The sequence below is a fragment of the Schistocerca nitens genome, chromosome 9 (assembly GCF_023898315.1).
Source record: "Schistocerca nitens isolate TAMUIC-IGC-003100 chromosome 9, iqSchNite1.1, whole genome shotgun sequence".
Classification (NCBI taxonomy): domain Eukaryota; kingdom Metazoa; phylum Arthropoda; class Insecta; order Orthoptera; family Acrididae; genus Schistocerca; species Schistocerca nitens.
The window spans coordinates 295,586,938-295,614,631 of NC_064622.1; the positions used below are offsets into that span (position 1 = coordinate 295,586,938).

Here is a 27,694-nt window from a genome sequence, read left to right on the forward strand (position 1 = left end):
AGGTTTACATCAAATGCACAGTTCATATTTAGATTTTGAATGAAATTTTTTTTCTTACAACAATATGAGCTGTAGAAACTTACAAAGAACACTTAGAGACAAGTAATCCTAAACCTCATCAGTGTTAAAAATTGATAATGCTTCTTACAGCATAACAACATTGCATTAAACCCAATATAAATCATTTCTTCATAGAAAGAGGAAATTACTGTCTACAGTACTTGAAAAAGCTTTATTGGAAAATATTTCCATTTTTGTACATTTTATGCTGTGTATCACAATTACAGTGGAACATTTATGACAGTACCATCACTACAAAAACCGCAGAGTGGACACTCAAACTGTGGGTCTGCAAGCACATTAGCCTGTGAAGAGAAAAAAAATTCAGTTCCCACAGAAAATTCAAATCCCATACCAAATTAATTTTAACAAGAAACTTTCCAAACTATGTGATCTTTAAACTATGATGTAACTGATGTCACTCACATTTTACAAGAGCCCTTCAAAAAACATTTCAGCAAAGAGCAATGACAAGTTGATACGATAAGTTGATACTCTCGAATGTTACACAGCTATATTACTAAAATGCTATCCTAGAACATGATACCAGTTGCAGTGCACGGAAAACAAAAATTCAATTCTCAATATTTTCTGACATTTCTGACCAAATTAAAATATTTAAAATGCTGTTAAAATCTACTCATTAAGAGGTATAATCTTATGTACAAAGTTAACACAATACGACAAGTAGAACAATTACAAATTTTGTTTGTCTTGAGGCAACATAACTGATGGCATGCAAGTACATGGACTTCATTCATCCAGTATTTGAGACTGACAACACTTAGCAACTTCCAGTAAAGTTTACACATTGTTTTCAGATAATTTCTCTTACTGATATCCCAGACAAAATGATCAAAGGAAAAATGTCTATCACTTTCTACATTTTTGCTGTTTATTGTCAGGCAAGACATCAATTCTTCTAACTGAATTTCTCTCCTGTGCCAAACTCTACATCTCAGAGTAGCATTTGCAACCTATGTCCTCAATTATTTGCTGGATGTATTCCAAACTGTCTTCCTCTACAGTTTTTGCTATCTACAGTTCCCTCTGGAACCATGGAAGACATGCCATTATGTCTTAACTGTCATCCCATCCCTTCTCCTTGTCAGTGTCTGCCACATATTCCTTTCCTCTCTGATTCTGCGCACAACCTTATCAAACCCCTAATTTTCAACCTTCGTCTGTAGAACCACATTTCAAATGCTTGGATTCTCTTCTGTCCGGTTTTCCCACAGTCCATGCTTTCTACCATACAATGCTGTGCTCCCAACGTACATTCTCAAAAATTCCTACCTCAAATTAAGGCCTATGTTTGATACTAGTAGACTTCTCTTGGCCAGGAAAGCACTTTAAGCCAATGCTATTCTGATTTTGATGTCCTCCTTGCTTCATCCATCATTGGTTATTCTGCTGTCTATGTAGCACAATTCCTTAACCTCATCTACTTCATGGCCATCAATCCTGATGTTAAGTTTCTCACCATTCTCATTTCTGCTACTTCTCATTACTTTCATCTTTCTTCAATTTATTATCAATCCATATTCTGTACTTGTTAGAATGTTCATCCCATTCTGCAGACCCTATAATTCTTCTTCACTTTCATTGAAGATAGCCATGTCATCAATGAATCGTATCATTGATATTCTTTCACCTTGAATTTTAATCCCACTCCTAAACCTTTCTTTCATTTCCATCATTGCTTCTTCAATGTACAGACTGAACGGTACATCCCTGTCTTACACCTTTTTTAATCCAAACACTTGGTTCTTGGTCGTCTACTCTTACAAGGGAACCTCCCCATCACACCCCCCTCAGATTTAGTTATAAGTTGGCGCAGTGGATAAGCCTTGAAAAACTGGACACAGATCAATCGAGAAAACAGGAAGAAGTTGTGTGGAACTATGAAAAAAATAAGCAAAATATACAAACTGAGTAGTCCATGGGCAAGATAGGCAACATCAAGGAGAGTGTGAGCTCAGGAGCGCCGTGGTCCAGTGGTTAGCGTGAGCAGCTGCAGATCGAGAGGTCCTTCGTTCAAGTCTTCCCTCGAGTGGAAAGTTTACTTTCTCTATTTTCGCAAAGTTATGATCTGTCCGTTCATTCATTGACGTCTCTGTTCACTGTAATAAGTTTAGTGTCTGTGTTTTACAACCGCACCGCAAAACCGTGCGATTAGTAGACGAAAAGAATACATCTCACGTATTTAATGCACTCTCATCCAAAGTAGCGAACAGTCAACTGCCAGCCAGGGAGCCTCGTTAGCAGGAATACTCTCTCTTCTGTGCGCTGTAGTCGACTGACGTCGTGTGTTTCGATGTTTGTTTAGGTGTAGCGTCCCCATACTATGGCGCAGTTACCTCGCATCGGACGGACGGACAGATAACAATTGTCTGAAAATAAAAAATTAAACTTTTCACTCGAGGGAAGACTTGCACCTAGGACCTCTCGTTCCGCAGCTGCTCACGCTAAACCACGGGACCACAGCGCTTCTGAGCTCACACTCTCCTTGATGTTGCCTATCTTGTGCATGGACTACTCAGTTTGTATATTTTGCTTATTTTTTTCATAGTTCCACACAACTTCTTCCTGTTTTCTTGATTTATCTGTATTCAGTTTTTCAAGGCCTATCCACTGTGCCAACTTATAACTAAATCTGAGGGGGGTGCGATGGGGAGGTTCCCTTGTTAGTATTCTCTTTTGGGTCTTGTACATATTGTATATTACACATCTCTCCCTATACCTTACCCCTATTTTTCTCAGAATTTCGAACATCTTGCACCATATTACACTGTCGAACATTTTCCCAAGTCAACAAATCCTATGAACGTGTCTTGATTTTCTTTAGTTTTGGTTCCATTATCAAGCGTAGCATCAGAATTGTTTCTCTGGTGCCATTGCTTTTCCTAAAGCCAAACTGATTGTTATCTAACACATCCTCAATTTATTACTTATTTACTACTACCTCTCTTCGCAATACACTTTTCATACAATATCTAAACATATCACTTAATGTAACTGCAAAATCATCTCATTATACGACACATCAAAGGCAGGGCTACCTGTGGAACCAGTCATGTGACTGACAAGCTAAGCTGTAACCACTGTGCTGCATTCTATGTAGGTATGACAACCAACAAGCTGTCTGTCCACATGAATGGCCACCGACAAACTGTGGCCAAGAAACAAGTGGACCACCCAGTTGCTGAACACGCTGCCAAACATGATATCCCTCATTGCAGTTACTGTTTCACAGCCTGTGTCATATGGGTCCTTCTCACCAACACCAGCTTTTCTGAATTGTGCAGGTGGGAACTTTCCCTACAATACATTCTATGTTTCCGTAACCCTCCTGGCCTCAAACTTGGTTAGTCACTGTCCTCACCCATCCAGCCCCCTCCCTGTTCCCATTCCAGCACTATACAGCCATCAATTTCACTGCCACACCCAGTCTTTTAATTTCTTTTTTTTCCCCTCCTTTCTGCAACTTCCCCCCCCCCCTCTCCCCACCTTCTCTCCTGTCCTCCATCTAAACTGCAGCACTACTCAGTTTGTATATTTTGCTTATTTTTTTCATAGTTCCACACAACTTCTTCCTGTTTTCTTGATTTATCTGTATTCAGTTTTTCAAGGCCTATCCACTGTGCCAACTTATAACTAAATCTGAGGGGGGTGCGATGGGGAGGTTCCCTTGTTAGTATTCTCTTTTGGGTCTTGTACATATTGTATATTACACATCTCTCCCTATACCTTACCCCTATTTTTCTCAGAATTTCGAACATCTTGCACCATATTACACTGTCGAACATTTTCCCAAGTCAACAAATCCTATGAACGTGTCTTGATTTTCTTTAGTTTTGGTTCCATTATCAAGCGTAGCATCAGAATTGTTTCTCTGGTGCCATTGCTTTTCCTAAAGCCAAACTGATTGTTATCTAACACATCCTCAATTTATTACTTATTTACTACTACCTCTCTTCGCAATACACTTTTCATACAATATCTAAACATATCACTTAATGTAACTGCAAAATCATCTCATTATACGACACATCAAAGGCAGGGCTACCTGTGGAACCAGTCATGTGACTGACAAGCTAAGCTGTAACCACTGTGCTGCATTCTATGTAGGTATGACAACCAACAAGCTGTCTGTCCACATGAATGGCCACCGACAAACTGTGGCCAAGAAACAAGTGGACCACCCAGTTGCTGAACACGCTGCCAAACATGATATCCCTCATTGCAGTTACTGTTTCACAGCCTGTGTCATATGGGTCCTTCTCACCAACACCAGCTTTTCTGAATTGTGCAGGTGGGAACTTTCCCTACAATACATTCTATGTTTCCGTAACCCTCCTGGCCTCAAACTTGGTTAGTCACTGTCCTCACCCATCCAGCCCCCTCCCTGTTCCCATTCCAGCACTATACAGCCATCAATTTCACTGCCACACCCAGTCTTTTAATTTCTTTTTTTTCCCCTCCTTTCTGCAACTTCCCCCCCCCCCTCTCCCCACCTTCTCTCTTGTCCTCCATCTAAACTGCAGCACTTCACTGTATGCCACCCCCATCATACTATCCCTTCCCCTCTCCACTCCAGCCTCCTCCTTACCCCCACCCAGTTGTCACTCTCATCATGCATTGGTGCTGCTGCTCGCAGTGTGGTTTCAGTTGCCCGAGACTGCAGACGTGTGTGCAAGTTGCGTTTGCGAGCGTGTGTGTGTGCGTGTGTGTATGTGTTTCTATTGTTGACAAAGGCCTTAATGGCTGAAAGATACAATTGTGTGAATCTTTTTGTTGTGCCTATCACGACTCAGCACCTCTGCTATATGGCGAGTAGCAACTTTCCTTCTCTAATATTGTTACATTTCATTTTGAATTTTCCATTGTTTGATTTGAGTTTAGGAGATATGATATCATAAACATTGAGATGCATGAAAAACTAGCTTGTGCTTAAAATGAAGCACAAATTACCTATTTCATATCCATCCAGCGTTTCATTGTGAGAGCACTTAGCGACTTCCAACAGACTTTAAGCATAAATAAAATCTTCCCTAAACTTTTTCTCATTTACATGCTTAAAGACAAATATTTAATACATGAACTCATTTGTAAAATAATCAGAGGTATGCAGATGTTTTGTACACAGGAGTTCAATTCTTTAAAGAATTGGAATTTACTAGCAATTTTAGAATAGCACTGACAAATTATTAAATACTAACAATAATAATACAAATGAACAGAAAAATTTGACATTAGATGTCAGCAACAGAAAAGAGATGGTGCTGAGTTTTTAGTGCCAAACAGTAAGTAGTAATGGTAGTGGTGGTGGTGGTGGTGGTGGTGATGGCAGCAGTGGTAGTAAAGGCAATATATACAGTGAGACGGAAGGATTCATGATTGCAATACAGGATCAAACAATAAACACCAGATATTACAGCAAGCATATTATTAAAGATCCCAATACCACAACAGATAAATGCAGACTTTGCAAACAACAAATAGAAACAGTAGATCACATCACAAGCGGATGTACAATACTAGCAAATACAGAATACCCCAGAAGACATGACAATGTAGCAAAAATAATACATCAACAGCTTGCCTTACAACATAAACTTATAAAACAACACGTTCCCACGTACAAGTATGCACCACAAAGTGTACTGGAGAATGATGAATTCAAATTATACTGGAACAGAACCATTATAACAGATAAAACAACACCACATAACAAACCTGACATCATACTCACCAATAAAAAGAAGAAATTAACACAACTAATCGAAATATCCATACCCAATACAACAAATATACAGAAGAAAACAGGAGAAAAAATTGAAAAATACATCCAACTGGCTGAAGAAGTCAAGGATATGTGGCATCAGGATAAAGTTGACATTATACCAATTATACTATCAACTACAGGAGTCATACCACACAATATCCACCAGTACATCAATGCAATACAGCTACATCCAAACTTATATATACAACTACAGAAATCAGTAATTATTGATACATGTTCAATTACCCGAAAGTTCCTAAATGCAATATAACATATACCGTACTGTTAAAAGGAAGTGACGCTTGATCAAGGTCCGTGTCACTCCGTTTTTAACCAGACTTAACGTCTGAGAAAGTGAAGAAATAATAATAATAAAAGCAGTAGCAGCACCACCACCACCAGCAGCAGCAGCAGCAGTAGTAGTAGCAGTAGTAGTTTTATTCATACAGGACCACTTTTACAAGGATGTTGCACATGCAGACATTTACATACTTACATGCCTAGTTTGGCAAGGATGGGAGACGTATCACCCATGGTGTTATAGTAGGAATCACCACAATATTTGCCTGAAGTAATTTAAGGAAACCACAGAAAACCTAAATCAAGATGGGGAGTAAAGCCTTCCAAATACAAGAACAGTGACTTAACAGTATCACAGTTCAGTTTATCCCTACCCAATAATGCATTTTGTTCATACATTCCTGCAAAGAAGTTAATGGGGTGAAAAGCTAGTGTTAGAATGCATGCAAAATAACTTGGGTGGTAGAGTAGATGTGCAGTCGGCTGGTTAAATTAAGGGAGAGAGGTAGTGGTGGGGGTCAACATGCTGTAGGGGAAATGCCGAGTGCTGGAGAAGAGGTGCCATTCTAAACTGAAGTCTACACTCATATTTTTTGTAACTACATATTAATTACAGCCCCTCCACACCCTCACTTGCAAGGTAACCATCTTAAAGGATCTACTGTCACCTCTGCTTTAGTTAATATATGAAATGATATGTCACAGGAGGGGATCTGTGATGGGATTCATGCATCTGGGCCTGATCACCCATTTACAAGATCCCATGACGGAAGATAATCGAAAAGAGGCAATTCCACAGAAAAGTATGGCAGAGGCGAATAAAGTGCCACAGCTTTGAAAGCTGCGGGGGGAGGGGGGGGGGGGTGGACCCCTGAGACAGTATAGTATGAGAAGTAGGGAAGACAGCTGAATTTTGGTTGGTGCTGTGACACTTTTGGGATTCAGGATAAGGACTGATTTCTTAGTGTTTGTGTGCATTCAGGAAGTATGATGTTTCCACTGAACCTGCATATAGAAAATTTTTCATTAGTGGTCACCTTATTGCACTCACTTGAATAGTGCTTAAAAAAAGAATCAGTCAGAAGCAGTACTACACCAGACACCCACAATGCAAATGAAATATCACAAAGCACATCCTTTACTGTTAATGGGGTAAAAGATGCAATTGACAACATTACATACTACAATGCTCAAAATGTAAAATAAAGAGCATGCAGAATGTTAATTTTTTGTCTACTGACCTTCCATCTATTCACTGTCCTTAGAACAGGTCAGAAATTCATCATCATCATCACCACCACCACTCCTCAGTATCACCAGCATGTATATCAATAACCATATCTTCCACTTTGTCTGTCAATTTTCCCTGATCTGTATGTGTTTTTAAACACTTTAGGTAAAATTCTTTGCAGCCAAGCAGCTCTCTACCAATGCCCATACCATTTCCACAGCATTTAGTTCAGGGTTATAAGGGGAAATTACCAATAATGTGCACAAATTCATCTACAGTTAAAATCTTTGTAAGTCTGACACTTTTTGTTAAGACAAGCCCCACAATCTTTGTGCTTTCATGGTAAAATTTAATGTTATGAGAATTTAGCCCACAAGCCATCTCAGTTTTCCTGTTATGCAATGTTGGTGGTTTTTCTTGCAGAGCAATGTCTAGCACAACCGATTTTTTTTCCGCAAGTTTGATATCAGTTTTTATTCCAGCCACCTGGTAAAAAATATATTTGTTCAGTCGAAGTGTGACAGTGCTTTATGCATGTACTTCACTCAGATAATAAAAGGTAGAACAATTACCTTGAAAAATTTGCAGCATTCACCTTTCTATTTTTAAGTCTGGCAGGAATTTTAAATCAATATTGGACATTTTTATACGAATTTTGAGTATAAGACACACCTGAATTTTGGAGGCAATTTTTCAAACAAAAAAGTGTGCCTTAAAGTCTGTAAAATGTGGTATATGATAGGTCTACCCTCCCCACGTACTTTTCTGTTTTATTCAATCTGTCAATGTGCTCAATGTTTATTTTTAAATGTTCCACAAGCACCTTTCTCTTATTTGTTGTTTTGTGCCACCTGGTAAATATCACACATGTTAATTATACAAAAATTTAAACATGTAACTGATACATGGACTTAGAGAAAAATTGACATACCTGAAGTGTAACTTGTGGAATGGGTACCATAATGAAGAAATACTTCCCTTAAAAGATGTATTTTCTCCAAGTTACTTTATTATGGGGCACTGTTTATCCATCAGGTGGAAATTGTGTATCAGTTTCTGCACAACTTGTTTGTCAAAACCATCTTAATTAAAAGATTTTTTTCCTCTTTATTCCACTTTTAACCTGGAATAGATAAACCCTCAGAGCTACTGGCAACTACTTAGTGTCCCTCTTGCTTTACTTTTCTTATTGTCTGAAGTGAAACATTGCTTATAATGTAAATAATCTCTATTGCCTGGCTATGCATAACTCTTCCTATGCCTGCACTGTTTGGAGACTGCAATGCCATACTGTGTATAGCAGTATGTTCACTTGTTATGTAGTGGTCGGCAGATTGTAGTAGACTGAGATGACCTCCCTAATGAACAAACGAATTATCCATCCCAGCACTTCAGACAAAAATTCGTCACTGTGAATCGAGCACCATATCTTGCACTGACTCTACAACATTCTTTTGTTAAAAAAGGTACCCTCACTGAGCAGTTAATCAGAATGAACAGTAGCAGTAAGTCACCTGTTGGAATATGAGAAGAGTTTAAGTCTTTTTTGAAATAGTAAATATTCTTAATTTACTACCAAGCAGGAAATACAACAGATCCTTGAGTCACTGTGTTTCCCAGAAGCACACGAAAGTCTACCAATATTTTTAGTCAGTAAACCGTCTTCATCCAGCTCAACACTTCAGGCAGCAGGCTCTCCCTTTTAGACACTCCTTCATATATCAAGTGGCAATGTTATCTATTTTTTTTTTTTCATTGTTCTGTATTTTGATCTTCACATTCCTTTGTTGGCTGTATATATGTTAAACTGTGAATTTACTGGTTTCTTTTTTTCTCTCTCTCTCTCTGTCTCTCTTTTTTGTGTGCATGCGGGTGGGGGGACATGCACAGTATGTTCATTGTCCCCATTATGCCTAGCATGTAGGCTCTGAATACCATTTGGGTTTTCACATACCCAGTACATCTTGTTCAGTTTTTTCACAGACACAGATGTCTAATAGCCAGTAACAGAAAGGAGGCAATCGCCATAAACTCATATTAACAATTATTTTCATCTACGATGTCATTCTTACAAAAATTGCAGCTACTTGGTTCTGGTCAATAGTAGACATGATACTGAAGCATACACAAACAGAAAATCAGAACTGTGCTCCTCGATGATGGTGCTTAGTTCCAAAACAAGTTTTACATTATAAAACAAAAAAAGTAAAATAAAAAGAGAGAGAGAGAATGGCTAGCCAGTACTTATTTTCATGGGATGAAGTACTGGTGATAGAAATATTAAAAGACAAAACATTACAAGTCACCCACATATTGGATAGATGAGTGGAAAACAAAGAAAAAACATACTGGCAGATTAAAACTGTGTGCCGGACCGAGACTCAATCTCGGGACCTTTGCCTTTCGCGGGCAAGTGCTCTACCAACTGAGCTACCCAAGCACGACTCATGCCCCGTCCTCACAGCTTTACTTCTGCCAGTACCTCGTCTCCTATTTTCCAAACTCTCCTGTGAACCTTGCAGAACTGGCACTCCTGAAAGAAAGGATGTTGCAGAGACATGGCTTAGCCACAGCCTGGGGCATGTTTCCAGAATGAGATTTTCACTCTGCAGTGGAGCGTGCGCTGATATGAAACTTCCTGGCAGATTAAAACTGTGTGCCGGACCGAGACTCGAACTCAGGACCTTTGCCTTTCACAGGCAAGTGCTCCATCAACTGAGCTACCCAAGCACGACTCACGCCCCGTCCTCACAGCTTTACTTATGCCAGTACCTTGTCTCCTACTTTCCAAACTTTACGGAAGCTTCCTTTCTTTCACGAGTGCTAGTTCTGCAAGGTTCGCAGGAGAGCTTCTGTAAAGTTTGGAAAGTAGGAGATGAGGTACTGACAGAAGTAAAGCTGTGGGGATAGGGCGTGAGGTGTGCTTGGGTAGCTCAGTTGGTAGAGCACTTGCCCACAAAAGGCAAAGGTCCCGAGTTCGAGACTCGGTCCCGCACACAGTTTTAATCTGCCAGGAAGTTTCATATAAACACACACTCCGCTGCAGAGTGAAAATCTCATTCTGGAAAGAAAAAACAGTGTTACATGATAGAAAAAAAAACATAAAATAAAAAAGAGAGAGAATTTTCATGGGACGAAGTATTGGTGAAAGACACATTAAAAGTGAAAACATTATGAGAGCCAGCCACCTGTTGCAAAGATGAGGGGAATCAAAGAAGAAGGAGGATGCTTTAGAAAGAGTAGAAGGTCAAAGAGCATTGTACCAGCTTCAGTCAAAAGATGAAATAAAGACAGTGGTGACAAACAAAAGCTGGATACAAGAAAACAAATGAGAAATTCAATAAATGGTGCAATTAAAAGCTGGAAAGAAGATGGGGAAATAATGAGAAAAGGGGTCTTGTCACCCTGTCAGACATATCAATGGAAGATGTGGAATATCAACGAGTGCCATCATGTATACATCGAGTGAGGGCACTATCGGCAACAAAAAAAGAGCATCTCTTACAGATTGACCATGTGAGACCAACCTGCCAGCCTGTTTAACCCTAAGTGGACACAATCTCGTTCTCACTCTCTGTGTCTCAGCCAGTGCTGTGTTCTGATCTTAACCAATGCTTCCCTAGATGACAATGTTGTATTTATGGACTCTGCTGGATAACAATTCAAACTGCTCTTACTGTTTTCCAAGTCATCTATGCCTGTGTGAGACTGCTACAATGAAATTACACTTTGACAACTATGACCAGCCATATTTATTCAACTAAGCAAATTAAATAACTACTGCAGTGCATTCCACCACCATCTGTCAAGAAACACCTGTGTTACTATCTGGCAACTTGCCCATATTCACTTTAATCTGGGAGGACAGTGAATTAGTTGCCCATGTTCTTCTAATTTTCTTGTGGCTAAGTAGAATTATTTTATTTCAGTGTGAACTTTTTGCTTCATGTTATGACATACATAAGCAAGTATAACAAATAACCGTTGCCATAGCAGAGAAAATCACAAAACTGGTGATGACAATGGGATCAACTGGTAAAAGTTTTGACATTTTCAACGCTCACACATACACAATTGTTGCACAGCTTTTCCAACTTTTCAACCTTTCAATGATGCACAGGACGATTGGTAAATGAACCACAAACAATTAGCACTGGATTTTCAGGCAATTGATACTAAGTTTGTGGATTGTCAGTGGGCATTTATGTTGTCAACCAACCCGCAGCTGTATTACTTAGTACAAACGTCGGTTTCCCCATTGGTGCTGTCCTCATCAAATACTTCTGTCATACTTTCAGAATATTTTCCCACCAAGATGCATATAGTAGAAGCCCATTTAGAATTTTTGCAACATCCCAATTCCAGCAATTACGGTATACCACACTAGATTCTACAGCACTGACATCAAGATGGTGAGACACGCTTCTGTCAGCCAATCGTAGGTCATGTTACATGACCTCACCAACCAATGATAGCACATATTCAGAGCTTTGGAAATGTGTTGCAGTAAGCCAATAGCAACATCATGTTAAGTAGTATGAACACACAAATAGAGAAAGTTAATTGTTCAATTTAATATAAATACAGTATAACCACAAGAAAAGCTAACCTTTCACATATAATACTGACTGTCAAAACGTTTTTCTGTTTTTTTCCAAGGGTTTGGTTAGGCAGGGTCCTCACAGCAACAGCTTAAATTGCAGCAGCTGAATATTTTCGACAAGCATGATTATAAAATTCACCATCACTATTGCTTAATTTGTGATCTAGGAAAGGACTAAAATAAATATGAAAAATTAACCTGGAAACTTGGTCTGTTTAGCATATATTACCTTCTTAAGATGAATCAAACACAAATGTCCCAGTAAAATTTTACATAATGCCATAGATGGCTGGGCTTGTGGGCCACAAAGTTTTCTATGTTGCTGGTCCTCAGCATTAAGTTTTGAATGAGAGTCTAACACTCTGTGATTTAAGAAATTAATCACACAGTCTCACATGTAACATAATTCATTCTGCATAAAAGGAAATTTAGTCTGAAAGTAACACTTTTGAAACCACCAGTTGCAATATTTTCCCGTGACCTGTTACAAATGTAAACAGTTGTGAAGTCATGTTCATTGAAATGAGGCACACAAAAACCAGGCATCAAAAGCAGTTTGTTGTTACGAATTACTGCATAGTATTTGATACATTTTGTTGTCGGCTGATGCTTGTGTGTGCACTACATTTTCTTGCAAACGGGCATTTTTTGCAACTAAAATTTTATTTTGGTGTTATTCTCTCATTTTTATTTTATTGCTGCAGTATTATTCTGCATCAGCAGGCTAAAGTAAAACTTTTTGTTAGAGTATCAGTTCTTACCAGTCAAAACTACAAAAATTTAACTGAAAACTAAAACAATGAAAAATCCCAGAATTCTAAAAGCTCCCAGGATGTTCCCAGATTTCTCATGTATGAAAAAATTACCAGGTTTTTCCCAGATTTTCTGGTTGTCCCGGGGCATATGCACCATGAAAGTGGTTTACTGTGGTGGACTCCTTTTCTTATACTCCCTATGTTGTCAGGTTGCTGTAGGCAATAACATCAGTGACAATGTGGCCCTCCAAAAAGATTTTCCTAATTTAGGACTGAATGGTAACTGGGATTGCCATGTGTTGGAGTTTGATTTTGGCTATGGCTGGAGTTAAGTGGAAGAAGTACTGATATTAGAAGGTTAAGTAAAGAAGCCAGATTGGACTTGCTGGCTAGGAGAGGGGATTGTTGGTGGATGGTACTTGTGGCAGAGAGTCACCATATCAAAGATACAATATTTGACTACCGGTAACGGGCTGGATAGCTTCCTCAGGTTGTGTAAAATATTCTGGCCAAGTATATGTCTGGCTTCAAGAAGAATTACTCTGAATGTGCTACCAGATCCAGTGACATAAAGGTTGAGGATTTTAAACATAGACAGCAGCTGTTGGGGGTGAAGGTTAGCAAAAGCAATGTTTTACTGGCCAGCCATTTTGTCCTTTGTAAATTTATAGTTTTCTCAAATGAATTTTTCTTTTGATACAAACTATACACAAAATGTGATTGGAGGTATGTTAAGGTATTAAATAGTTAGGACCACAGTACGCTCATAATCCAAATGACAATTAGTAGTTTAACTTTGTTTCATACCGCTTTTAGAGAAAATACCAATATTAAACAAGCCTGCAGAGATAATGACTTCAATATTTTGTGTAAACAGAACGAGAGACAACACTGAACAATTATAGCAATACTGAACCGCTGTATTGTTTACTTGCAGGGGATAATAAAACTGGATTCTGGCTTAAGGAGTTCAGAGCTAAAGATAAAGTGAATGAACAACACATTTGTGGCAGAAGAGTATTGGTTTCCCATTATTTCAAGGGCTGTCTTAACCTTCTCTACTATTAATTTTCTTTTCTTCTCACAACCATTTAAATTTAAGTTTTTTATGTCTGTGGATGTTGTTGTCTTTCTGTTTCAAAAACACTGCAAATACCAGGGCCAAACACTTAGTACACTTACAACACATATCTTATTCTACACTTACTAGTAATGCATGGAAAATCCTAGTCTACATACCTTCCTGCAAGGAAGCATTTAAATTAATGAAGAACAGAAGCAGAAAATGCAGTTATAGTCACCTGCACACAGTAGTAGCAGAAAACGTGGGGGCATCCAATACATTGTGGCTGAATAGGAGGCTCATTACACACAGCACACCGTGTTGTAGTTGTAAAAACAGGGTTGACAATTGGCTGTTGATATCTTCCACTTGTACCCCGACTTCTTCTTAGCCAGTTAAACCATCGGCGTATCGTAATAGTGTTAATAAGTGGCAGTGCAAGGTTTAAAATCTCCTGTCAAAAGACACACATCTAATACTTAGCATATGAAATTAACACTACTGAAACACATAATCTTTGTAGCAGGGAAATTATCTTCCATACAGTTCCATTCAATTGCTGAAATTTGTGCGGGCTCTCATCAAAATATTAATGGATTTCAGTATTAAAAAAAGAATAAATAAAAATAAAAATAAAAAAATAAAAAAGGGGGGGGGGGGGGGGGGGAAGAAGAAGAAGAAGAAGTCTCAAACCTCTACAGTCAAAATTATACAGGCAGTAGAAATCCCTAAACTGAGTTCTTTGTAGTATGAACCCAAGGGTCAGAAATGAGTATTTAGTTTTTTAACAAATAGATAGAGGGGCTGGCCACTACTTACCTCAGCTCAGTACAGCCGATAGATACACAAAAAACAGAACCGAAAATTTACGTTCCTAGCTTTCGGAACAAATGTTCCTTCATCAGGGAGGAGAGAGGGGAAAGAAAGGGAAGAAGAGAAAGTAGATTCAGTTACTCACAACCCAGGTTATGAAGCAACAGGGAAAGGAAAACCGGGAGGGTAGCAAGGATAAAGGCATGGTTGTCAGAGGGAAGCCAAAGATATTCTACTGTAAGTACTGTGCCAGCTTCAAACCAAAGAGGATGCATACAGAAGTAAAGTGGTATATAGTATAAAGATAAATACAACTATGTAGGATGAAAAGATACGTGAATGGCTAAAGAGGTGGTCTGGACTCATGGTGAAGAAACACTCCTTAATTTCCTCCATAACCTCAACTCCTTTTCGAATCTGAATTTCACCTAGTCCTTCTCCAAAACCCAAGCCACCTTCCTGGATGTTGACCTTCATCTTGTTGAAGCTCACATCCACACCTCTGTCCATATCAAACCCACAAACAAACAACAGTACCTTCACTTTGATAGCTGCCATCCATTCCACATCAAATGCTCCCTTCCCTACAGCCTAGGTATTCGTGGCAAACGTATCTGCTCCAGTGACGAATCCCTCAACAATTACACCAATAACCTAACCAGTGCTTTCCTCTCCCGCAACTATCCTGCAGACCTTGTCCAGAAACAGATCTCCCGAGCAATACATTCCTCCCCGTCCAACAGCAATGTCCCTATCCCCAGACCACACAGAAGCATCCCCCTTGTCACCCAATATTATCCTGGCCTCGAAAACATCAACAAATTACTCCACCAGGGATATGACTTTCTCAAGTCAACCCCTGAAATGAGATCATCCCTTGACAAAATTCTCCCCACACCACCCAGAATTGCCTTTCGTCGCCCCCCTAACCTCCGTAACATCCTTGTTAAACCCTACAATATTCCCAGATTACCTTCTCTACCCAGCGGTTCCTACCCCTGTAACTGACCCCGCTGCAAATCCTGCCCCATGCATCCCCCCACAACCACCTACTCCAGCCCCGCTACTGGTAAAACATACACAATTCAAGGCAGGGCCACGTGTGAAACTACACATGTCATTTATCAACTGACATGCCTGCACTGCACAGCCTTTTACATCGGTATGACAACAACTAAACTGGCTGAGCACATGAACGGACACAGACGAACTGTCCGCCTAGGAGATGTCCAATACCCAGTAGCGGAGCATGCCCTCCAGCATAATTCTAGGGACCTAGGAACCTGCTACACTGTATGTGCCATTTGGCTTCTCCCACCCAACACCAGTCCCTCTGAACTGCGGAGATGGGAACTTGCACTCCAACACATCCTTTCATCCCGCCATCCTCCTGAACTGAACAACCTCACTCCCATTTACTCTTCAGTCTTCTCCTCTTTCCCTTTCCTCTTTAGCCATTCACGCATCTTTTCATCCTACATAGTTGTGTTTATCTTTATACTATATACCTCTTTACTTCTGTATGCATCCTCTTTAGTTTGAAGCTGGCACAGTACTTACAGTAGACTATCTTTGGCTTCCCTCTGATAACCATGCCTCCATCCTTGCTACCCTCCCTGTTTTCCTTTCCCTGTTGCTTCATAACCTGGGTTGTGAGCAACTGAATCTACTTTCCCTTCTTCCCTTTCTTTCCCCTCTCTCCTCCCTGATGAAGGAACATTTGTTCCAAAAGCTAGGAACGTAAATTTTCGGTTCTGTTTTTTGTGTATCTATCGGCTGTACTGAACTGAGGTAAGTACTGGCCAGCCCCTCTATCTCTTTGTTAGTATTTGTTTCACATCTTTATATGAGATTTTCCATTAATTATTTAGTTTTTTATTTATACACTCCTGGAAATTGAAATAAGAACACCGTGAATTCATTGTCCCAGGAAGGGGAAACTTTATTGACACATTCCTGGGGTCAGATACATCACATGATCACACTGACAGAACCACAGGCACATAGACACAGGCAACAGAGCATGCACAATGTCGGCACTAGTACAGTGTATATCCACCTTTCGCAGCAATGCAGGCTGCTATTCTCCCATGGAGACGATCGTAGAGATGCTGGATGTAGTCCTGTGGAACGGCTTGCCATGCCATTTCCACCTGGCGCCTCAGTTGGACCAGCGTTCGTGCTGGACGTGCAGACCACGTGAGATGACGCTTCATCCAGTCCCAAACATGCTCAAAAACATCCAGTCCCAAACATGCTCAATGGGGGACGGATCCGGAGATCTTGCTGGCCAGGGTAGTTGACTTACACCTTCTAGAGCACATTGGGTGGCACGGGATACATGCGGACGTGCATTGTCCTGTTGGAACAGCAAGTTCCCTTGCCGGTCTAGGGTGGTAGAACAATGGGTTCGATGACGGTTTGGATGTACCGTGCACTATTCAGTGTCCCATCGACGATCACCAGTGGTGTACGGCCAGTGTAGGAGATCGCTCCCCACACCATGATGCCGGGTGTTGGCCCTGTGTGCCTCGGTCGTATGCAGTCCTGATTGTGGCGCTCACCTGCACGGCGCCAAACATGCATACGACCATCATTGGTACCAAGGCAGAAGCGACTCTCATCACTGAAGACGACACGTCTCCATTCGTCCCTCCATTCACGCCTGTTGCGACACCACTGGAGGCGGGCTGCACGATGTTGGGGCGTGAGCGGAAGACGGCCTAACGGTGTGCGGGACCGTAGCCCAGCTTCATGGAGACGGTTGCGAATGGTCCTTGCCGATACCCCAGGAGCAACAGTGTCCCTAATTTGCTGGGAAGTGGCGGTGCGGTCCCCTACGGCACTGCGTAGGATCCTACGGTCTTGGCGTGCATCCGTGCGTCGCTGCGGTCCGGTCCCAGGTCGACGGGCACGTGCACCTTCCACCGACCACTGGCGACAACATCGATGTACTGTGGAGACCTCACGCCCCACGTGTTGAGCAATTCAGCAGTACGTCCACCCGGCCTCCCGCATGCCCACTATACGCCCTCGCTCAAAGTCCGTCAACTGCACATACGGTTCACGTCCACGCTGTCGCGGCATGCTACCAGTGTTAAAGACTGCGATGGAGCTCCGTATGCCACGGCAAACTGGCTGACACTGACGGCGGCGGTGCACAAATGCTGCGCAGCTAGCGCCATTCGACGGCCAACACCGCGGTTCCTGGTGTGTCCGCTGTGCCGTGCGTGTGATCATTGCTTGTACAGCCATCTCGCAGTGTCCGGAGCAAGTATGGTGGGTCTGACACACCGGTGTCAATGTGTTCTTTTTTCCATTTCCAGGAGTGTATAAACAACTTACATCTTATAGCAACACACTGATCATAACAAGTGTTCAAAATGATGATTGCCAATTTCAATACATATAACTGTACAATTCCTGTTCACCAGCTGACAGAGAATCATAGTTTGTGACCTGAGATGAGCGAAATATATTTTCCATCATTCCAGGCTCATGACTGGAAGAAGCCTCATCCATGAATGATACAATCTGTAACAGCTTCAGCACTTAGAGTAGTGTGCAGGATAATCCTTTGAGAGAACTGAAATCTGGGTTCAAAATCATTTAGCCCCATTGCTTGCCCACTTTTATGATTAGTGTGTAATCGATGCTCCACCTGCATTCTCCACATTATATTCTTCAAAATCAGTATTTTATGGGCAAGGTGACAAGTGTATTTTTATGAATGTGTTCCCACATGATCCAATAACATCTCCTCAAATTCTACCAAATGAACAACTCTTTACTGAACATCATTATCATCATCACCATCATCATCATCATCATCACCATCTCTCTGTGGTTCAACAACCTCATTTCTACAACAGCAATAAGTTTCTTTCAATTAGGAATATACTTGTTATGACACTTTTTAATAGGTAGTTTGGTTCTGCAGGTTATCCTGCAGCATCATACACTAAATTATATCTGCAAGTTCCTGTAATGTATAATGGTCCATCTTCTACAATTAGTCACTAAACGTTAAAGATGTAAACTCCAACTTGGACACAATTACATACTGTTTTTCAAGGTGACAGTACCAATGCTGGTGTGTCTGGCACTTACTTATTAGCAAACGAAAGCAGGTTAAAACATGTGACCTACAAGTACTGAACATATCAGACCTTGCACAGCCTAAAATATTCACTATCGATAGCTTCCAATTGCATTATCGATAACTTCCAACACCAGCAGAAGTGGCTGGTTTCTGATATACCTTCACTCATGATGCTTGTGATCTCAGAGATCACACATCCATACAGTTCACAGGCCCACTTATAGAGGCGTGTCAGCCCCCCCTGGCACACACTGGTGAGCCACCAAAGAAACAGTATTATTTACACAACTGCAAGTGAATGTTCAGCCTAGTCTGTAACCTGTATTACTGTTGTCCAGTTAATGTGTTTAGTGCTGTGTGCAACCTGTACTTCACTGTATCTTATGTTGGCTCTATAAATAACTGTGTTCCATAAACCGTGTTTGTTGTTCCTACAACAAACTTGGTGACGAGTGAGAGTCACATTTTCTCTGTGTGTTAGTGTCAGTACTAAGTTAACCAACAAGCACCTTGAAGGAATACTATCATATTTGTTCTTGCTATAACGAACTTGGCGACTAGTGAGGGTCACATTTTCTCCATGTGTTAGAGTCAGTGCTACATCACCCAACAAGCATCTTGAAGGAATACTCCAACGTTTCATTGCCCAGCATGGAACAACAGCGGGCGCTCACCACCACTGTCAACCAAGTGGCATCTGCGTGTAGCGGCAGGTTGTGCAACCATTGCCCCTCCTGGCATATGATGAATTGGCTAAGGTTTGGGACTCCTACAACATATGGTTACACCAACATTTCCAGGTTTTTCCCCTGGGCAATGCAAATCTGTGGTTTTCTTTCTTTCCTGGCTTTTGTCACACACTTATCTGCTGTTGTGCCAACTTGCACTGTTGCATGTACTGGCCTGCTTATCATTTGATGAAATGTGCAAGCTTCTCTCAGTCTATTACTGTGACAGTACACATGTCACTGTGATGTGCTTGGAAATTTGCCACTGTCAGAAACACCAAACCCAATCTTACAAAGCCTGGGCTGCAGAATTACATTGGTTGAGACACGATTGTAAATTTGTCACTAGCACCCATCACGAATTCTATATTGATCACACGGTGCTTGATGTTATTATGCGTCTGGCCTGAGATACGGAAGTCCATCAAAAAGCGCTTCAGTGTGAGAATCCGGTGCTTACAGATGTGCTCAATATAGCACAATGTGCTAAAGTGGCACGAGCTGCAGGCAACCAGAAAGCTGTGTGGGGAGGAAGTAACGGAAGTTGCTCAGCCAACCCCTATTAGGCACTCTGTAAGTGTTCAGGATGACAGGGAATCCATTGCAGCAGTACAATCTTCAACTCAGTGTCACACAGGACAGTGTGGGTTATGGCAAAAGCAGCAACAGGCCACATCACAACAGCAGCAGCCAGGTGCCCCCATTCCACATTGCCTGTACTCCTTCACCCACCACGAGTGTGTTGCATGCCCTAAGCATTGGGCCATTTGCAACAAGTGTCAAAAGTAAGGCCACACTGCATTGGTGTGTAACTCCTCTTCAAACATGGAGGACACAGTAGTACCATGGACATAAACACTATCTCTACAATTATTGTCTTCCAAAACAAATTGTTTATTGACTTGTGTGTGTTTAATAAACTGCTAAAAATGCAAGTGGACACAGGATCTGCTGTGTCTTTAGTAAACACACAAACATACACAGTATTGGGCTCCCCTCCCCTCACACAGGTTTCAAGGAAGTTAGTTAGCTACAATAAATAGCAGATTCCGATCCTAGGACAGTTCTCTGCTCCTGTATCTTACAAGTCTGTTGTGTATCACTCCCATATCAAAGGCCTGTTCGGGTTCGATGCAATTTTAATGCTTTTTGTTTCCCCATTACTGATGAGGTACATTTAGGTGAGAGCAAGCTCTATATCAGCAACCAGCATCCCTCTACTCTGAGTTTTCATTGCTGTATTCTCCTGGGCTCATTTGTGCTACTGGTTTTCAAGCCCACATTAATATCATAGAGTCTCCCTGCCCTCGTTTTTTAACGGTGCGGCACATGCCTGTCGCATTGCATAATCATGCCAAATTAGACTGCTTAACTTCAGTGTCATGATTAAGGCCCAGTCCATGATAAATACATGCTCTTTATGCTGGCATGATGAGTTGCTAGCAAAATTATCAGGCAGCCACTATTTTTCCAAGACTGATTTGTCAAAAGCATACTTCCAATTCCCCTTGGATGAGGCCACTAGCTGGCTTCTTGTTGTCAATACACTGATACTGGCATATGATTTTCGGTCCATACTTCTGCAATGCTTACATGCAACAGTATCAATTTCTGATGTCAGTGCACCTGTACGCAAAGATAAATTGTTCTGTGGTTAGAGATGTCAGGCATGGATTGCAGTTTTAAGCATGCACCGGGCAAACCTGAGGTGACTGGTGGACTGGACAACAGAGTGCGGAATAAGCCATGTAGCGAGAGTCAGATGAATGCTAGTTGTGCACTGCTAGCACAGTCTTTTGGCATTATTCGAGTGATGGGTCAGTGGCCGGGAGGTTGCTCTTTAATCAACGGATGGCAAGGAGCGTGTCACATCAGAGATAGTGCCTCACTCTCCTACTGATTTTAGTGAGGGTCAGCGTTCAGTTTGGAATTTGAACTGGATCATTAGTCTTGGCTGGAACAATAATTCATATGTCTGTGATTGACTCAGGTTGCATGCAGGTTCATCCTATAAGTTAAACTTTCAGTTGTCTCAGGAGCATTTATCCTGTTTCCTCTGGGACACATCACATTGGACGTTGAGATGTTGTGCCAAAAAGTAAGTTGGGCTTATCAATGACTGTAGTGTCACAGAATTGTACCCTGGTTGTGTTCTGCAAATTTCCATGTATGTGTGGCTAATCGGATGCCGTTCTGCTGTAGGCCTTCCAGGGTGTGTATATCATGTTGAACTATGCACATGATATTCTAGAGAAATGATTGTGGATACATATTTTCAGGTACCACTGACGAAAATCTGCATGTAAGGGAGTTAATTAATTTCAGTGATTACAAAGCTCTTAATCAGTCCCATCAAAGTTTAACTGTACTGTCCCAAATTGACTCATGTTCAAGAGGCAGCGTGGAAGTAATTTGGTTAAGTCTGATAGTGATAATTTGTTATGTACAGTGCGTGTCCTTAGCCTGGGACTGAGGTAAAGAGAGCCATGTACTGATGTATCAGATACTGTGAAAGGTTGATTTGTGTGCAGCTGCATTAGCACATGTTATGCTTCAGTGAATTGTAATTAAATCTGCTATTGGTTATTCTGTAACTAACATAGGTTTTCTGACAACTGGATTGGTTGAACTGGCATTAAGTCATTCACATGTTACTATCCCTATGGCCAGTTACAGTGTACTAATGTGAAAGAGATTCCAACCTTAAGCTTAATTGATTTAGAAAGAATATCTTGGATGATTTTAAATTTTTAAAGTTATTGGTTTTAATGTTTAAAGAAAAAGGAAACTTGGGAAATCTACAACTTTAGTCATTATTCTAAATATCTTGGATTATTGTAATTCCTTTTAAAGGTTATTGTTTCTAATGATAAAGGGAAAGGAAATTATTGGTAATTTGGAATTTCAGTATTTACTTCAAAGTATTTTGAGTGAACTTAAATTCTGTTGTTGTTGTAGTCTTCAGTCCTGAGACTGGTTTGATGCAGCTCTCCATGCTACTCTATCCTGTGCAATCTTCTTCATCTCCCAGTACCTACTGCAGCCTACATCCTTCTGAATCTGCTTAGTGTATTCATCTCTTGGTCTCCCTCTACGATTTTTACCCTCCACACTGCCCTCCAATGCTAAATTTGTGATCCCTTGATGCCTCAAAACATGTCCTACCAACCGATTCCTTCTTCTAGTCAAGTTGTGCCACAAACTTCTCTTCTCCCCAATCCTATTCAATACCTCCTCATTAGTTACGTGATCTACCCACCTTATCTTCAGCATTCTTCTGTAGCACCACATTTCGAAAGCTTCTATTCTCTTCTTGTCCAAACTAGTTATCGTCCATGTTTCACTTCCATACATGGCTACACTCCATACAAATACTTTCAGAAATGACTTCCTGACACTTAAATCTATACTCGATGTTAACAAAATTCTCTTCTTCAGAAACGCTTTCCTTTCCATTGTCAGTCTACATTTTATATCCTCTCTACTTCGACCATCATTTTGCTCCCAAAATAGCAAAACTCCACTACTACTTTAAGTGTCTCATTTCCTAATCTAATTCCCTCAGCATCACCCAATTTAATTTGACTACATTCCATTATCCTCGTTTTGCTTTTGTTGATGTTCATCTTATATCCTCCTTTCAAGACACTGTCCATTCCGTTCAACTGCTCTTCCAAGTCCTTTGCTGTCTCTGACAGAATTACAATGTCATCAGCAAACCTCAAAGTTTTTACTTCTTCTCCATGAATTTTAATACCTATTCCGCATTTTTCTTTTGTTTCCTTTACTGCTTGCTCAATATACAGATTGAATAACATCGGGGAGAGGCTACAACCCTGTCTCACTCCTTTCCCAACCACTGCTTCCCTTTCATGCCCCTCGACTCTTATAACTGCCATCTGGTTTCTGTACAAATTGTAAATAGCCTTTCGCTCCCTGTATTTTACCCCTGCCACCTTCAGAATTTGAAAGAGAGTATTCCAGTTAACACTGTCAAAAGCTTTCTCTAAGTCTACAAATGCTAGAAACGTAGGTTTGCCTTTTCTTAATCTTTCTTCTAAGATAAGTCGTAAGATTAGTATTGCCTCACGTGTTCCAACATTTCTACGGAATCCAAACTGATCTTCCCCGAGGTTCGCTTCTACCAGTTTTTCCATTCGTCTGTAAAGAATTCGCGTTAGTATTTTGCAGCTGTGACTTATTAAACTGATAGTTCGGTTATTTTCACATCTGTCAACACCTGCTTTCTTTGGGATTGGAATTATTATATTCTTCTTGAAGTCTGTGGGTATTTCTCCTGTCTCATACATCTTGCTCACCAGATGGTAGAGTTTTGTCATGACTGGTTCTCCCAAGGCCATCAGTAGTTCTAATGGAATGTTGTCTACTCCCGGGGCCTTGTTTCGACTCAGGTCTTTCAGTGCTCTGTCAAACTCTTCACTCAGTATCTTATCTCCCATTTCGTCTTCGTCTACATCCTCTTCCATTTCCATAATATTTTCCTCAAGTACATCGCCCTTGTATAAACCCTCTATATACTCCTTCCACCTTTCTGCTTTCCCTTCTTTGCTTAGAACTTGGTTGCCATCTGAGCTCTTGATATTCATACAAGTGGTTCTCTTCTCTCCAAAGGTCTCTTTAATTTTTCTGTAGGCATTATCTATCTCACCCCTAGTGAGACAAGCCTCTATATCCTTACATTTGTCCTCTAGCCATCCCTGCTTAGCCATTTTGCACTTCCTGTCGATCTCATTTTTGAGACGTTTGTATTCCTTTTTGCCTGCTTCATTAACTGCATTTTTATATTTTCTCCTTTCATCAATTAAATTCAATATTTCTTCTGTTACCCAAGGACTTCTATTAGCCCTCGCCTTTTTACCTACTTGATCGTCTGCTGCCTTCACTACTTCATCCCTCAGAGCTACCCATTCTTCTTCTACTGTATTTCTTTCCCCCATTCCTGTCAATTGTTCCCTTATGCTCTCCCTGAAACTCTCTACAACCTCTGGTTCTTTCAGTTTATCCAGGTCCCATCTCCTTAAATTTCCATCTTTTTGCAGTTTCTTCAGTTTCAATCTGCAGTTCATAACCAATAGATTGTGGTCAGAATCCACATCTGCCCCTGGAAATGTCTTACAATTTAAAACCTGGTTCCTAAATCTCTGTCTTACCATTATATAATCTATCTGATACCTTTTAGTATCTCCAGGATTCTTCCAGGTAAACAACCTTCTTTGATGATTCTTGAACCAAGTGTTAGCTATGATTAAGTTATGCTCTGTGCAAAATTCTACAAGGCGACTTCCTCTTCCATTTCTTCCCCCCAATCCATATTCACCTACTATGTTTCCTTCTCTCCCTTTTCCTACTGACGAATTCCAGTCACCCATGACTATTAAATTTTCGTCTCCCTTCACTACCTGAATAATTTCTTTTATCTCATCATACATTTCTTCAATTTCTTCATCATCTGCAGAGCTAGTTGGCATATAAACTTGTACTACTGTAGTAGGCATGGGCTTTGTGTCTATCTTGGCCACAATAATGCGTTCACTATGCTGCTTGTAGTAGCTAACCCGCACTCCTATTTTTTTATTCATTATGAAACCTACTCCTGCATTACCCCTATTTGATTTTGTATTTATAACCCTGTATTCACCTGACCAAAAGTCTTGTTCCTCCTGCCACCGAACTTCACTAATTCCCACTATATCTAACTTTAACCTATCCATTTCCCTTTTTAAATTTTCTAACCTACCTGCCCGATTAAGGGATCTGACATTCCACGCTCCGATCCGTAGAACGCCAGTTTTCTTTCTCCTGATAATGACGTCCCCTTGAGTAGTCCCTGCCCGGAGATCCAAATGGGGGACTATTTTACCTCCGGAATATTTTACTCAAGAGGACACCATCATCATTTAATCATACAGTAAAGCTGCATGTCCTTGGGAAAAATTACGGCTGTAGTTTCCCCTTGCTTTCAGCCGTTCGCAGTACCAGCACAGCAAGGCCGTTTTGGTTAATGTTACAAGGCCAGATCAGTCAATCATCCAGACTGTTGCCCCTGCAACTACTGAAAAGGCTACTGCCCCTCTTCAGGAACCACATGTTTTTCTGGCCTCTCAACAGATACCCCTCCGTTGTGGTTGCACCTACGGTACGGCCATCTGTATCACTGAGGCACGCAAGCCTCCCCACCGACGGCAAGGTCCATGGTTCATGGGGGGGACTTAAATTCTATAAAAAATAAAAAAGCATGAGTTTAATGTTTTTAGGCTTACTGGTTTTAATGTTTCAAGAATAAGAAAGTATGAATTTTCTATATACCTGTTTATGCCTGTGTACACTAATAAATCAATAAATGCTCAGCTACTGTGTTCAGCCACTTGCCATACCAGAACTGTTGTGTTCCAGCTTGACCAGCTCCACATGTTGTCTTTCCCTTTTAAATCCTTAAGAGAAGGATTACTATACCATTATCAACACTTGCCTTTTGGCGTTGCAAGTGCACCCATAATTTTTCAGCACTTTTTAGAACAGCTGACAGCCTCTGTGCCCAGCTACATCACTTACCTTCACACTACTGTTGTTTCAAGTTCTCCCACCAAAGGTCACCTTAGTACCCTTCAGTCATTATTTTCTGTTTTGTAGTCTGCAGCTCTCAAGTGCAATCTTGCTAAATCTCAATTTTTTCAGCCATCAGCTGAGTACCTAGTTTTTCAGGTTTCTCACACAGGAGTCAAGCCGGTCAGCATGTTGATGCAATTGCGGCTTTGCTGCGGCCAACCTCCATTAAGGAACTGTAGGCATTTCTAGGTAAAGTTGCGAACTACCATGGCCTTTTACCAGACACATCAACTGTTGCTCAGCCCCTGGATGCACTTTTTCATAAAAATGTGCCCTTGTCTTTGGTCCCCAGCTTGTGACAAAGCCTTCACTTTGCTTAAGTCTAAGTTTCAATCTGCCCCCCATGTCTGTTCACATTTTATCTGGAACAGCATCTCGTGCTGGCTCCAGGCGCCTGTCAGCATGGTCCTGGCATGGTGTTGGTGCACAAATAGTGGCTGGGTCTAAACGACACATTGCTTACACTTCCAATCAGACCGGACCCTGCATTTGATCAGGACAAGTTGCTTTGTTTCTATTTAGATACTGAGAACCAGAATATGGTTGATGGTTTTCCCACCACTAGTGGCACGATGGCATTGGCTGTTGCCACAGATCCTGTATTTAGTTGGGTCCTCTCTCCTGTGCAGCACAGGTGGCCAGAAAAACTAATGGGCTGTGCCTTGGATCCCTTGCATATTACTTCTTCCTCCAGCACTGCCTTTATGTGTTTGACGGGGTTCTTTTGTTAGCTATGAAGGATGCTGCTCCCTGGGTTGTGATTCACACTTCCTTACAGCGTAACGTACTGCAGTTTCTGCATGTTTGTCATTGGGGGACCTCTCGCATGAAAGCTTTGGCCCATCTGCATGTGTATTGGCCAGTCAGCATGTGTATTGGCCAGTCATAGATGGGACATTATGCGGCTTATCCCTGCTTGCACTCACCATGTTCAGCAACAGGCAGCCCCACACACACCTTTTTCCTCCTGGACAATGCTGCAGCTCCTGTGGGGCATCTAAATGTCGATTTTGCTGGGCCTTTCCTAAATCAGTTTTGGCTCACTGTAGTGGATGCCTTTTCCAAACTTCCCTACATGACGTGCTGTCCATGTTCATGGCGGCCGCTATTTCGGCCTCACCTAAGATTTTTGCAATTGAGAGATTTCCGTATACCATGATTACTATTATGGCCCCCAGTTTGTTTTCAAGAACCTGCATCTTTTTTGTCAGGCTAGTGGTGTTCACCATTTCACAGCTCTCCTATTTCATTGTCAATCTAATGCTAAGCCCAAACACATGGTTCAGAGGTTTAAAACTCGTATAGGGAAGTATGTATCAGGCAAGTCCTCTAAAGCTGATTTAGATCTTTTTTTAGTTTGTACCATTTCACTCCAGTGGGGGACAAGAGCCCGGCGGTGCTGCTACATGGATACCAACCATGGACCCTCCTTCACCTGCTACATCCATTGCCAGCTCAGTGATTTTTCCGGCATATGCGCCTATCTGGGCTAATGGTTTCGGCTGCAGGCTCAACTGGGTTCCTGCTGTCATCAAGCATCACCAGGGCTGGTGCCTGTGTGTCATTCACACTTCTGACGGGCGGACAACCCGTCACTTCATCCAGCTGCATCTGTACATGGCGG

At 41.2% G+C, this 27,694-nt stretch overlaps 1 protein-coding gene across 1 annotated transcript in view; it reads right to left on the minus strand.

Moving 5' to 3' along the window:
* Positions 1–213: 213 nt before the first annotated feature.
* LOC126203879 (peroxisome biogenesis factor 2) overlaps positions 214–27,694 on the minus strand; it is a 93,879-nt gene continuing 66,398 nt past the window's right edge. Inside the window, exons 5-6 of the mRNA XM_049938260.1 lie at positions 14,039–14,254; positions 214–365 (exon numbers count right to left, since the gene is read on the minus strand). Coding sequence (XP_049794217.1) covers positions 282–365; positions 14,039–14,254 — 300 coding nt within the window. The 3' untranslated portion in view covers positions 214–281. The remainder of the gene's footprint in view (positions 366–14,038; positions 14,255–27,694) is intronic.